This window comes from Ambystoma mexicanum, chromosome 11 (assembly GCF_040938575.1).
Source record: "Ambystoma mexicanum isolate Mex_15411 chromosome 11, UKY_AmexF1_1, whole genome shotgun sequence".
Taxonomy (NCBI): domain Eukaryota; kingdom Metazoa; phylum Chordata; class Amphibia; order Caudata; family Ambystomatidae; genus Ambystoma; species Ambystoma mexicanum.
The window spans coordinates 173,017,740-173,033,236 of record NC_090934.1 but is presented as its reverse complement, the minus strand read 5'-3'; the positions used below and the strand labels follow the sequence as shown (position 1 = coordinate 173,033,236).

The window sequence follows — 15,497 nt, the reverse complement described above, 5'->3', positions numbered from 1 at the left end:
AGTTGAATAAAATTGAAACCTGGGTTAAGCAGAACCCTATGTCTAGAGGCGTACCAAGGGATTCACGAGACCATTATGGCATTGTTGAAGCAAAGCATAATATAACCTTCTGTGTCCCCATGTAACATGGCCATCTACCCTGTGAAGAAAGCATAGGGTTCCAGTTGCAGGATGGTCCAAGATTTGCGCATCTTCAATAATATTGTTGAGACGGAATTCCAGGGCGGAATGCCAGGTGGTATATCTGTAATATCCCGACTGGGTTGACCCCCTTCATTGTGAAGAGGAGGAGGAAATGAGGAGTGCTAGCTGAGCAAGGTAAGTGTTCAAGAGCCCTGGGGGACACCATAGGTGGAGAAGGAAATAGATAAGGTGGGCAAAATGATTTGGGACAAGCGTCTTGTTAGGAAGCAGGCAAGCCAGTCCAGGGCCATCTCCGAGATACCAAGGGTATCATGGAGCCGTTTTATGAGGATAGAATGGTTAACCATATCGAAGGCAGAGGAGCAATCGAGTAGGATGAGGACAGCAGGAGAGTTAAGAGTCCAGAGATGCGAGCAGTTCATCAGGGGTGTTCAGAAAAGCAGTTTCCGTGCCTCTGGATGCTCAGATTCGGATTGATGGTCGAGGAGACCACCAACACGTTCAGTTTGTGAGGTAAGTTGTGGAAAGGCCCGCTTCTCAAGCAGTTTCCCAAGGAAGGGGGTGATCGAAATAGGGCAGTAGTTGGCTGGACAGGTACACAAAATGGAATGCTTGAGGGAGGATGGGAAAGATCCAGTGGCAAGAGTGGTTGCAGAGATCAGCGATTACAGGGGCAAGAGAGCCAATGTTGTTTCTGGAGAATCAAGGGAGAAACCGGTTTGCAAGAGACCTTCATAGAGCGAACGTCTGGTGACTTCTTCAGGTGTGACAGGGGAGAGGAAGAAGGGTGAGAGGCCATAGGAGGCAAGGTGGTGAGGGGGTGGATGGGAGGGTAGCAAGGGTACTCAGTATGTCCAGAGTTTTAGTAGTGAAGTGTGTGGCCAGTGCGTTGCAGAGGGCCGGGGATGGAAGAGGGGAGGAGGAGACTGCAGAAGGTTTGGCTAGTTCCCCGCAGATTTTAGAGTTCAGTGATAAATGTGGGCCCTTTTCGTGGAACGGATGAGAGTCTGGATGGCCTTTGCAGCAGGCGGCAGTGGCCAGTTTGTCAGAGGGTGAGCTTGAGTTTTGCCACTTCCGTTCCACAGCTATGCACTTGCTTTTCAGGGTCTGCAAGTTCAGAGTCGTACGAGGTGTCACGTTTGGAGGCGGGTTTCATGCAGATCTTCATGACTGGGGCAAGAATGTCAAGGGTGTTGGTAATGGCCAAACGGAGGTTGCTGAGAGCAGAGTCAGTGGTAGAGTCTAAGGGGCGGGGGGGGGGGGCAGGATGAAGGTCGATGTGAAGGCAGCAGCTGAAACTCGTTTCATCAGACGGATGTTTGTGAATGAGGTTCAAGCTAAACTCACCAGGTGGCCTAGCAGTCACAAAAGTTACAAATGCAATCTGAAAATGAAATTAGTTTAAAAAAAGAGGTGCACAAATGCAGTGCAAAAAGGATGCAGAGATGTAAAAAGAGCACACACCTAATTTCGAGTTTAAAAAAGCAAGGGCACAAATGCAGTTCGAGAAGAAATTAGGTGAGGCAAGGAAGGCAGAGTGAGTAGGCACAGTAATTGGTTCAGAAAGTTAGTGGAGGAGGCAATGGAAGAGTTCAGCCTCACTGGTAGATCTGCAGGGATCGTATAGGTAAAATCAGCTTGAGGAGAGGGGACAAAAGAGGCACTTCACCTCTTGATACATTAGCTTCCCACAAGAATGTTTTGAAGACAAATAATATGAATTGTTCGAAATTCAGGGCTTCAAGTTATCACATAGAAAAACTGGTTGACAAGGGGTTCACTATCAGCGCATTAGCTACCTTTAGACAATGTCAGAATAAATTAACAGTTCAACCAAATCTCAAGGTACCAAGTGTCCACACGGGGACAGCCAATCACCAAAGTTCTGGAAAAGTATGGTCTTATTAACAATGTCACCGAACAACACCTATGATGAAATTGGGTAATCATAATGTAATAGTAATTGGGAAAGCAAGTGCCAACTTGAAATAAAGTCTAAATTGGGCTCAAACTCAAAACGTTTGGTAATTTGATAGTTAAGTCAATTCTGCCAGTAACTAAGTCAGGCGTAACAGTTAACAGTGCTGCAGGCACAGAAGAATCATCTGTTGGGTCCTTAACCCTAAAAAGAACAGTTCCTATACCACTCATGCAGTAGAAGTTAAAGCAAGTTGTCATATGCCCGTCTTGATGCTCGTAATTTTGTCGTACCATGCCAACCTCTGTATCCTTCCTTTTTCACAACAGTCCTGGCTAGTCCTTTTGTCTCCACCCATGTATGCTACCCATCTTTCCCGGTGTTTCTGATTCCAAGTAATCTCGGGCACTGGGGCCATCTTAAACCAAAAGCATCAATCCAGCCACCCTGTTGTCCCCAAACTCCTATGCACTTATCCTATTTTAATCGCTGCATTTCCATACCATCCCCCTAATTCTGGGAACATTTCTGTCACTACTGCTGATAAGGAGAAAGCCTTGGTCCAATTTTCTATTGTTCAATCTGGCTTGCATCTCTTATGTATTTTCTTTTGCTCTTCCTTGCTAATCAGGAAATCCGGGTCAGCCGTGGCCAGGGATAACAGGGCCTCCCCTCTCATGGAGTGGAGGCGGAAAGGATGCTGGGGCTAGGTGGCACCCCACTATGCCAGCTGCCCCTCAATTGCCCTTTTTAGGGGGCTGCTGCAGCTGCTGAGTCAGTGCAGGAGCAGACCGCTCCACCTCAACTGAACCCAAAGCCATTACTGCTATGAACATGATATATGATAGGGCATTTATAACGCACCTATACACAAGTGTTTCAAGGCGCCACAAGGCAAGGGAGGGGGAACAGAGGGAAGACAGACAAAGATTGTACTAGGAAAGGTGCCACTGCGATGAGTGTAGGGGGGCGAGGGAGAGGAAAAGTGCAGGGGGACAGGCGGTCGGGGCAGTGCAGTACAGTACATAGGATAATAGTAAAATAAATAAAGACAATGAATAAAAGTGCGGCCAGCTGGTGGCAAGTGCAAAGGCAAGGGCAGACAACAAGGTGTCAAGTACTGGTAGGGTGTTGTAGGGATACAGAACATATCAAGTGCAAGGGTTGCCAGGAGGGCAGTGCAGGTGTGCAACTAGCAGGGCGGGGACCTGTGCCCGAGATCAGAGGGTAGCCAGGTAACCAGTGCCGATTCAGTTTCAGCTAGATCAGCAGGGGAGAGGAGGATAGAAAGAAGCAAAGAGGAAGGTATTGAAGTGCTTCTGGAACCGGAAATGGTCCTCCTCAAGTTTCAAAGAGGCAAGGAGGCTGTTCCTGAGGGAGGCCACTGTAGAAGAAAGATCTACCACCAACTCATTGCTTGGAGCACAGAGCTTGAGAATGAAGATTTTTAGGAAGAGAGAGTTGAAGGTATTGAGGCCTGAGAAGGCCTTGTGGACAACGCAGAGGTGTTTGAACTTGATCCTTGCCGCCACTGGGAGCCAGTGCAGAGATTTCAGTCCTGGAGAGATAAGCTCCCTGGACTTGAGGCCAAGGACAAGTCTTGTAGTCCTGTTTTGGATGAGTTGCAGAGGGCAGAGAGTAGAGGCAGGCATATTTAGAAAGAGGCTGATGCAGTAGTCCAGCATAGAGAGATGTTTATGTTTATTATTTGATAATGCGCTCAAAACCCTGGGGTAGCCAGGCGCAGCATGTACAAGATTACTTAAGCTTAGGTTACATACAGAGGATACAAACAGTTGATGCAATACATATCATAATAGCATATTTACAGTACATATATACAAAAAGTACAAGTTAAAGGGTATCTCACGGCCCAGAGAGGGCGATGAGATGGTCTAAAATCCAGATTTTCAGACATATCGGGGCAGTAGTATGCAGTGATCTTAGGTCTAGTGCAAAGGCTCAGATTGTTATTTGTCGTTGGCCCAGAGCCACCTTTTCACCTTGCATCTGAATCTAGAGAAGGGAAGATTAGCTCTTAATGCAATGGGGAGTGCATTCCAGGCTTGGGCGAATCTAACCGGGAAGCTAGCACCACCCGATTTAACTCGCCTAAATCTGGGAGTTTCTAGTAGGAAATGGTTAGAGGCTCTAGTATGGTGACTGGAAGATTTTCTGGTCAGTCTAGCCGAGATGTAAGGAGGTGCATTGTTGTTCAGTCCTTTGTGGGTGAGAGATAACGTGTTGAGAAGCACTCTGTTGCCGATTTTTAACCAGCGGTGGTCTTTCCGGATATTAGAGATGTGAGCTCTACGAGGTATGTTCAGGGCTGCTCTAAGGGCATTATTTTGCAGTGTTTGCATTTTGTTTATGACTGTTTTATTGGCGCCCGCATAAAGGGCGTTACAATAGTCCAGCTTGGACATTACTAGTGCGTTGGCTAGTGTGATGCAATTAGTTTTGGAGAGGTAGGGCATGCAGGTCCCGATTAGTTTTCAGGTGTATGCTGTGGAGGAGGCCAAGGTGTTGACTTGTTTTTTGAGAGATAATGTGGAATCAAGGTAGAAACCTAGTGTTTTTACCTCGGTTGCCACTTTAATTATATTGCCATTTCTGTTGAAGGCGAGATAGTTGGGGCTGAGTTTAAGGTTAGAGTCAGAACCCAGGATCAGTATCTCTGTTTTGTCGTCATTGAGGCAGAGGCCATGGGAGGCCATCCGTGCCTGAATGAGGAGGTAAATCTTATTTACTAAAGCTGTGTCTTCAACAAAATTGCCAGATAGCGGTATGAGGATCTGCGTGTCGTCCGCATAATTGGTATTAGTTACCCCCAGTCTGTCAAGTTTGTCGAAGAGTGGCTTAGTGAAGATGTTCTACATTGTGGGGGAGACACATGAACCTTGTGGGACGCCACAGGTGATTTGTATTGGGTCCGCTGAAGCTAGGGGGGGGGGGGGGGGGGAACACTCATCGTACGGTTAGCTAGGAAGGATTGTACCCAGGCTATAGCTTCACTTGAGAAATGGGTGGCAGACGCTAAATGGTTGCATAACACTGCATGATCCACCAGGTCAAAAGCCGCCGATAAGTCCAGGAGGAGGAGCATAGCTGTTTTACCTTTATCCTGCAACTCGTCGATTTGTGTCTTGAGGTCAATTAGGGCCGTTTCCGTGCCATGTAGTGGTCTAAAACCGGATTGTCGTGATCCTAGTAGTTGATTTGACTCCAGATAGCTTTGATCTGAAGGTAGGCTACTCTGTCAATTTTAAGGAGAAACGGGACCGTGGTTATAGGCCAATAATTAGTGCGGATGGCTGGGTCAAGGGACTGTTTTTTGAGGAGGGGCAGTACCGAGGATTCCTTAAGATTTGTGGGTACAGTACTGGAGCTAAAGGAGGCGTTGATTAATTGAGATATGAAAGGTGCTAAATCTCTAGCTGCATCCTTAATAATTTGAGCGGGGCACCTGTCACCTTGGCATTTCGATGGTTTCAGGGACAATATGACCTTTTCAGTTTCCAATATGGATATATTGGTAAACCTGAATGGTTTGCAGTTTGTTTTGTGGCGTTGTACTCGGTATATCTGTCAGGAGGGTGGTGTGTGTTCCGGTCAAGCTCAAGGAGGCTTTTTTCTTTGCAATTTTAGATTATAGGGTTGTAATTCTATTTGCTAAGGCATTTTGGATGCTAGTGCACCATAGTTTGTCCTTGGGGACATTGTCTGTGGGAGCAATTGGGTTTTGCATTTCCCGGAGAATGGAAAAAAAGTACTTTGGAATTAGAGTTTGCTTTACTAATTCGCTCATTGAATGTGTCTTTTTTGGTTTGGATAATTTCTTTCTTATATTTTTTAGCAAAGTTGGTAAGTAGGATTTTGTTCTCATCGGAGGTTGTATGCCTCCAGATAGCTTGGAGAGTGCGTTTTTGGATACGTAATTCTTTAAGGTGAGGGGTGAACCATGAGTTGAGATGAGATTCTCGTTTGCTTTTGCGAAGTTTGATAGGGGCAATTATGTCCAGGGCTTTGGACATAGAGTTGTTAAATGTCTCAACTAGCGTGTTTGGGTCTGAGTTAATAGTGCTAGCGGTGAGAGCTGGTAGGAGTAGTGGGAGTAGTTTTTCCGCAGTGATTTCTTTTTTACTTCTCGTTGGCGTAGGAGGTATGACTTCGGTGTTCACCGATTTAGGAGGCTCTATAGTGGCTGAGAAGCATATGAGGTAGTGGTCAGTCCAGGTTTGCGGAACCGTATTAGCGATGGTAATGTCGCAGTTACGATTGGCTATCCAATATAGAGTACGTCTTTTTATATGTGTGGGGACTGAGACTTTTTGGGTAAGACCATGATCGATTAATATTGACTGGATAGAGTGGGGCCGTTTGTCCTCGACATCATTGAAACCCAGGTTGAAATCACCTAGTAATAGGAGTTGGGTGGGGTCTTTGATGCTGTTCGTGAGAAGGCTGGATAGATCTTCCTCAAAGTTACCTAGTGGGCCTGGAGGTCTGTACACTAGGAGAACAGTTAGTGTACTATTATTAGAGATGGGTATTTTAGCAGAGAGAAGTTCGCAAGATGTAATTGCTGGAGGTGGGGCGAGTCTTACAGCTAGCTTAGTTTTGGCAATGATGGCCAGGCCACCTCCTCTGGAATTGGGTCGATCAACTCTTAGTATATTGTAGTTATCTGGTATGGCAATCATGAGTGCGGGACCTGCGGCATCGTGGAGCCAGGTCTAGGTCCATGGCAAGTAGGTCAGCAATTTCCGTATTATGTGCTATGAGGGACCTAGCATTGATGAGGGCTCCTGATGAGGTAGGAGTAGAGGTTGTTTCTTGGAAAAGTCTAGGAGTAGGGTGGTTTGGTCTCTTCGGTTTGTAGAGCTAGTCGATTTGTGCTTTGGGACACCTTCCCACCGCTAGGGTGAGGGGGTTGGCAGTTGGGGTGGATATACGGCCTGATGGGATAGTGCGCTGTCTGCTGAAGCAGGTGAGCTTCCCCACCCTGCGCACCCCGTGAGATGAGTCTGTCATGAGAGTGGCTTCCACTGCAGGGGTGGTGAAGGTTTTCCCTTGACCACCACAGCAGAGAGATGAGGGCTGGCGAGACAACTACTAGATCTTCCCATTGTCCACTGGCCTGACACCACTGGCTGGAGACACTCTTGCATGGGACGCATGCGTACAACGACCGTAGACCTTCTGTTCAGTCGGGGATTCTCCATCAATGAGAAAAAATCCAGTCTAGTCCCCAGTCAAGTAAAACAATGTCTGGGTGCTCTAATCTGGACAAAAGACAGCCTCATCTTCCCCTTGAACGAGAGGGTTCAGAACATGCTTTTTCAGATCCCTCAATATGTAGCCAGTCGGGAGGGAGGTCGTTGTACTTTGCCCAGCCGGCCTACCTGCTGCAGGGCCTGCACATCTTGCAGACCACTGAGGCTAGGGTTGGAATGGGGGCCACTCTTGTGTCCGATAGCCTGCTTCTTTCTTCTCTTTACTGGCTGCTGTAGTTAAACGGGTCCGTTTTAAGGCTTTGTGAATTGTCCTTCAGCCCTTTTACAAAGCAGGGCCTGAATATTTGCAGACTAAATTCCGCCCCTCTGTTCTGAGCGATGCCTTTGGTCCTTGGGGGCGTGGGGCTTGCGTATCTCAGTCCCCCGCTTTAAGCTCTCCTACATCGGGCCGTTCTTTTTCCATTGCACCTGCAGGCTGTGCTTTACAAATGTTATAACATAACAGTAAGTTAGTTGGATAGCATAAAGCAATGTCTGCATCAGTGCCAAATATCACCTTTCAAAAAATATAGCCGTCCATTCTCCTACTTAAACATATGACATGCTAGGGTAATAGTCTCAATATCCTGACTGCAACCAGGGTGATTCCATAATCCCTCATATATTAAAATGATCTATCAATATCCCCACCAGATACTTGTACAATAAAGTGCCAGGTGCCGGTAGGTACCTAAAAACATCCATAATCCCTCAAATATTAAAAAGATATATCAATGGCTCACCCAATACATACAAAATATGGCGCAAAGAACCTATAAACGCCCAGAATCCCACATAAACCAAAGCTTATTTTATGCCGTGTCACACAGCAATTTAATATGCAATTAAATTACCCTGTTCAATGAAAGCACAGCTTGCCCAGCATTCTTCTCTTCCCCTGAGGCCAATCTACACTCCCTTTTCTCTGTAAATTCAAAGGGGCTAATGGAGATGGAGTGGATCAGTAATCCTCTCCTCTACACAAGTGCCAAATGCCTGTGTGGGAGTGCTAGGCAAGATTACACTTTTATTAAGCTATGTCCTATTTGGCAACAAGCAGTATGTGCTAACTTTATTTTTAAGACGGTCATGCAATTCCATTCCTAAACAGTTAAGTTGTTACATAGTGCATAATTACAGTATTGCGACTGTAAAAACACTGCATTGTCTCCATGCTTTACAGTAAAGTTTAAGTAATTGTATCTAAATCTTAGTGTCAACTAGATTTCATTTTGTTTGGGAAGACTCATCATAGACGAGTAAACACTTTTGAAAATGTATCTGATCACAGGGATAAATGGTTTTGATGGGAACCCAGTTTTTTACCTACTGGTTGCAATTATCTGTGCACTGGTGCTCAATGACATGATCCCATACTTTTTGATGTATCTTATTACCCTTTTGCTTTATACCAGCTACCCTGAAAGTGAGATGACCACAAACTACAACATTACACCTAGTCTTCCCACTTCTCTATGCCATCCAATCTGCTTAGTCTCCATTTACTTTCCTCTTCCATATTGAATACACAAATCTAACTAGACGTTAACTCAAAGTAGTGACCAGTAGTTCTATCCAGCCTGTACATCTGCAGATGTACTGCAATATCATACGAATTTAGTCTCCGGAGCTTGCTTTGCTTTGAGTGCATTATATATTGGAGCCTCCGGGAGAGAGCCGGCCAAACTGTTTTATATTATCTATTTGTGGCCATTCATGCATCTAACCCTTTTACAGACACTTATCTAGGGCTCAGAAAGTCTACTCACCCACTCGCATAGTTGAGTACATTTTATGAAGCGCGAGTACCATTTGCAGGGGATGTTTGAAACTTTTATTTAACATTTGCTTTGTTTGCAGTAAATGTCAAGTAACATTTTCACTGTGCATGGCTTGCCCCTGCTCTGGATGACAGCAAAACATAAACTTTGTTTGTGGCGACATGCACCAATTTACAGAAAGCACATTTATATTTGTCGTCATCTGTTGCTATGTGTCACGTGCATTTCTCTTAGGTCGAGAAGGTAAACAAAGTTATTCTGCCGGCAAGTCTAGCAAAATTTAAATATGTGCAAGGCCCGACTCATCTCACTATAGTCTTACTTCAAAAGTACACTAAAATGCTATATTGGTGTTAATTGTAGGTCTTTGGGACAAATAAAGACTGTTGACATTAAAAATATTAGTGCAACTTTGCTAATCAAATAGGTTCGTTTGCTAATCAAGTATATTTTAATTTGCAAACTCTGCTAATCAATTTCTGAAAACTCATGTATGCCTTGTAAGCTAAAGGAGGTATATCAATGTTCTCACTAGATACATGCAGCATACAGGCTCAGGTATATGTGAGCATGTATATGCCCATGATGCCCTTATGTTAAATAGGTATATCAATGTTACCCTCAGATACATGCAGAGTACTTAGCCAGGTACATGTAGTAACCTATAAACATCCACAATCGCACCTAAATTAAATAGGTATATCAATGTAGTCACAGATACATGCATGTAAGCATGTCAGGTGATGCATTTAATCATAAACATAATAGTCATTCAACATCCTTGAACAGTTAAGCATGTCAAGTAAGGCAAATAAAGCACATTTTCCACAAGTGTGGAACTTCATGTTTACTAAATTGCAAGTGCTTCATTGTAGGACTTTCTTCCAGCAATGAAATAGTTAAAGAAACCTGCGATTGTCCAACTGGCACAGCTTTTGCTTCACTGTATGACTTTTTTTCCAGTAATGAAAACAGTTGAATAAACTTTTGATTGTAACACCTTCATGTGAAGTAAAACAGGAACAATTACAATGAGAAACCACAGCAAGTAAAACCTCGGCATGTACAAAAGTGCACTGAATAACACTGCCACCTTGAGGCAACAAAATTAAATGCAGGCAATCATCCCATCCTCCTCGCCAAGTCCTGGAAAAGAGCAAAATACAGCTTCACCCGCAGATTACCCACCCACTGCTGACTGCAAAAATGTAGCCCTTTGTATTGACATCAACAAAAGGTGAATAAAATAGAAAAATTGTACAGTTGGATGAATAGATCATCTTGGTATTTTCAAAGAACTTGGTCATTCTACATATGCACATATTTAGGGAAAACACGATTTATGGCAAACGCATTCCTCATTGTAATCAAGTGAATCACTGGAGAGTAATGCCATTCTCCTCCCATGTGATGCTACCTAAGCAGAGAACAAGTCAATCTCCGCGTTCCCACACTATGTAAGGTCACAAACACAGCAAACATACGACCAATGCAACATCTCATTGGGTAGCAGCAGCAATCATTCTCCAACGAGGTGATGCCACATCTGTATGCAGAAAAACCTCATATCTCCACCTATACTAACAACATGTAAAAATCAATCAATGAAAAGTGCTTTTACATACCAAGTAAAACAATTTAATGGCAGATTCTCAGTTCCACTGCATTCTTGAAAATCTAGGAAGAATGCATCCTGTCTGGAGAAACCTAATCCTGAGACACAAGTGGTGAGGGCAGTGGAAACGCAGGTTGTGCTTCCTCCTGGATCAGTGGCTACAAGACTGGTGACATGTCTCAGTCCTACTCGCAAAACTGTGGCTGGTGGGGAGCAAGAGCATGCATATAGGCAGCAGGAGAGCGATGCGCTTCCACCTTTATCCCCAATGACCTCCTACAGTGCCCAATTACCCTGAAGAGGACCTGTGTGTACCAACCAGGAAAACCGAGAACACAAGAATGTCCTGAAAGTGAATAAATGATTCCATACAGAAATTTGACATTTCTGTAAAAGTGTTCCTAGAGAAAACCATTTTGGAGGGGGTGAGGGGGGGGGCAGATGCGGATTGGGAGCAGCACAGGGTGTAGGTGGGCGAAGAGGGCAAAATCATGGGACGGCGTCAAGAACTTCCATATCTTAAGCATAATAATAAAAAGGGGACTAATGGGTCTCGATAGTAATTACAAGTGGCACATTTAAAAAGCAATATACAATCTCAAAATGAAATCCTTGCAAGTAATAATGAAGACGTTGTCAACTTACCTTAGCAACGAGTCTGGTTTGCTAAGCTGGTTATTTGGAATACAATTTTCTATGAGGTCCTTGTGTGTGCTCGGACTCTTGCCAGTGCACTTCTGTTTTTTCTCGTTCTTATTGTTTGAAGAAGGGATGCTCCCATTAGAAGTACTGTGATTATGTGGCGAGGAGTTTGCAACCCCCGTCACATTTTTGTAATTTTTTGACGATGCAGTGCATGAGTCCTCTTTTAAGAGGTTTTCTGTACTTCCTAGAAGGTCATTATTTAACCTTTTTGTATTGATATGGTTTTCCATATATTCAATCTCTTGTACTTTAGAGTCTACAGGCTGCAAAATATTGTTATTTATTCCAAGGTTGTGTTTTTTGGCATCCTTGTCCTTTTCCTTTGCCCTGTCTCTGTATTCAAGTTCTGGCAAAGCTGTAGACACCTTTTTACTGTTTGTTATACTTCCATTGTGCTGTAAAAGGATGGTAGAGTCCAGATCCGACAGTCCTTTTGCTGCTGCAGAATTAAAGGAAAATATATAAAATAAAGATACACAATGATATTTTATTTGCAAAGCTGCGGAACATGCCGATGTACCTGCTCTTCAGCAAAGATCTAATAAATCATAACTGAAGCTATAGGAACCCACCGTCGCACAGTATCCAGCCCAAGTGGCAAAGAATCCTCACACTTTCCCAACACTCCTCTTTGGACTCCTCTTCCCCAAATGTTCACCCTCACAAAGACTAATATCCATTGGCACTACCATCAAGGACACAGAAAATGTACTCTTCCCTCCTCTGTACCATCAGTCTTCACACACCATAAGTCTTACCCAAGTCCACTTCTACGCAAGTCATAACAGGGTTAAAGCAACATCCTACATAGCAGTGAACCTCTTAATCTGTTATATACATTTGCTACCACCATTACCTGCTGAAGTATTTCCATTCCCTACTGCTACCTTCCCTGTTCATCAATCACTCCGTAGCTACCCACACTTTACAATTTTGTTTAAAAATATCCCCTTTAAACCGTTTTTATTGAGTTGAAACAAGAGGACCTGAAACCAGTGCAATGAAAAGACAGTGGTCCTACATTACACGTGGTGTGATGCAGCTCTACCACCTGATGTTCAGCAGATCATGTCCTGAAGTTAGCATACCATTGACATGTGTTGAAGCAAGTATTCACCCCAAAGGATGCTGATGGAATAGAGCCTTTAAACAGAGCATAAAAACAAAGACCTAACATGGAAACAGACATGCCTTCAAACACTGTAAACTGCACAAAGTTATCTTGCAACTTAACAGGCCTTGGACGAGCATGCCAAGAGGGCAGATAAAGCGCCTCTCCCCCAACAAGATGATTTTTGGATGGGGAACCTCAGTAGAGGAAAGTGGTCTTTTGTGGGGAGGGGGAAAGGGGAGTACTTTACACATCCCCCCTCCCCCTTTGAAAAAGTGGATCAAGCCCATGGTTTACTTTAAATCTTACTCTGCCTTCCATTGGGAGCCAATGAAGACTTATAAGAGCAAGTGCAAAATGCTCCCATTTCCCAATAAATTGCTGAACTCGGACTGGTTGTAGCGTGGCAATGTCGGACTTAGGCTAACCATGAGAGACGCTGTAGGAGTAGTCGCGCCTAGATAATATGAAAGACTATTGTGATTCAAAGGCTGAAAAAAGAGGAATGTAGGAACATCAAATATTTACGTGAACACATTCCAGACTTCATCACTGTGTTGATTTGAGGCCTTGACGTGAGGTCATTGTCACTAACCACTCCCAAATTCTTCACAGGAGCCAGACAAGTTCCAAGAGTAGGTCCACACCGGGTCCCACGCAAATGTAGAAGTTTGACTGAAGAGACTGACCTGCTTTGATTTGGTAGCCTGTTTCAAGTCATCCAGCGTGCTACGCCTTCTAGGCAGGACTCGCACACAGTCAGAGACCGCTTCCTCTCCTCCATCCAAACAGAGAAGAATCTGTGCATCATCTGCATATAGGACAAACAGTTTGTAAGTGTATTCGCTCGGCGAGTGGAACCAGCTAGAGAATTAGTGATGCCACCATGCTGCTTACGCTGAAAGGACTCAAAAAGGGTAATAGGACCCAGAGCTTCCTCCAGAAAGGCGAGATCCAAGCCAGTGTAATTTCTCCAACTCCCATACAGTGGAGCCTACATAGGTGATTGGATGGTCACCAGTGCCAACGACCACAGCAGTGCTAATAAAATGAGGACCCGATACCACCTCAGACCATCACTGCAATATTGACTGACTGTGCGCCTGCCTGGCTGGATGCTTCCCTCAAAATGATGGAGACTGACCTTTTCCTAAAAGGATTGTACACAGTGATAGAACACCATCCTCCAAAATGTTATCTGGGGAGACAATGAGAGAAACAGCCTAATTTGGGCTTGATTGGTCTGAGCCTAAATAATAATTTGTGTATGCACGTAGGGAAGAGTTTTTTTTTAACATGCAAGCACAATGACTACAAATGCATTTTGTCAACAATTAAGGCATGTTGGGATACATTTCTCCTCCTTACCTTTTCAAGATTCTTACATACATTTCAAAACGTGCTTGGAGTTTAGGAGTTAGTGAGGGAAATTAAGGAAAACTTACTTTGGGATTGCCGACAGGTGACTGTAGTCCCCTCTTTAATATAGAAGGAATGCATTCCACATTGAAATATGAATGGCTCCCACCCGTTACCAATTTACAACTTGGTTGGGGGCCCTGATAATGCAAGCATTTCCACAAAAGACGCTCCACCTATAGATTGAGAAACTGGCTCAGGTGCGGGCATAACCTGGTGCACCAGACCCTGCCATCTTGTCCTGCATTTCGATGCAGCCTTCTCATTTTAACTTTGTTTAGCACTAGGCTGAAATAGTATGGGACCCTCCATCTTCCAATGGGGATAGCTGGGTAGGTGTTGTGAAGGATGATGCGTCAGGACGAGTACCACATTTTACCATGAAAGTTATTCATCCTTACACCTTTACACTCTCTGCTTTCCCCGAGTGGCTGGGGTAAATATGACAGCAAGAAAGCACCTGAAGTAATTGACATGTATTTTATACATGTTGGCTCCTACGGGTGAGAAAAACTGCATTCTGAGATAACACGGCGGCTGGAATCTCCACTCATATGTAACCTAGCTAAGGCCAGACCAGAAAAGGCCTGCTAGTGAAAAACTATCCACTTGGTTAACCCTATGGAAATCCATTGGAGAAGAAGCTGCCAAGATGAGGCAAGCACAACATGGCTGACAGAACAGAACTGCCCAGACAGACCACTGACAGGTAGTGCTTGCTTCCTTTTGATGTTTACACCTTGATTTGCTGGGTAGAACCTGAATTAGAACAGTGTTAATTGCTGGTCATTTGTTTCTTTATCAGATAGGTGATTAGTACACCGATATAATATGTTTTTACTCTGGCATTTTATTTTAATGATTCTGAAACACTGGTCCTTTATTTACAATGATATAAATGTTTTTCTATTTTCATTGTTGGATTTAGTTTAATGATGCTTTAATGTTCTGGTAGAGAGAAGCATGAAATAACGCACTAGAGAAGATCTTTTTATTCTTGAATCCCACTGCATGTGGTTTCTCGAATACAGGCTTGTATTCTGAGAAGTGCAGTTGAACATATTTCTGTGAACTCAGTTGATGTTGAAGCTTTTTGGAGTGTTGTAATTATGTTTTAGCTTTTTATTAAGAATTGTTGGATTAGCATGTTGGAGTGAACTGGGCAGTTTCTAAAGTTGGTTTCTTGAAGAGATTGTTCCTGCTCATAAATGTGGTGTGATAAAGGTATTACTTGTACCCTGTAAGAGAGCTGATGGGATGGGATCTGATTTTGTTGGTGAATTATTGAAGAAAGCTAAAGGCAGATATTTTGCATAATGTATTCTTTTATATACATTGGTTGTCATTTTTGATTAATGAAGTATTATGTCCATCCGTTTTCATACTATCCCCTTTCTGAAATGTGTGCAGGCACAGCGAGCACATGAAGTAATACTATTTTTTTATTTATTTGTATTTGTCGACAGCGCCCAAACCCGTGAGTATCATGGTGCTGATACATTAGTGAACAAGACAACAGCAATACCGT

At 43.9% G+C, this 15,497-nt stretch overlaps 1 protein-coding gene across 1 annotated transcript in view; it reads right to left on the bottom strand.

The window, feature by feature from the left end:
- Positions 1-15,497, bottom strand: part of MACO1 (macoilin 1) — a 539,166-nt gene that overhangs the window by 318,061 nt on the left and 205,608 nt on the right. Inside the window, exon 6 of the mRNA XM_069622729.1 lies at positions 11,380-11,878. Coding sequence (XP_069478830.1) covers positions 11,380-11,878 — 499 coding nt within the window. The remainder of the gene's footprint in view (positions 1-11,379; positions 11,879-15,497) is intronic.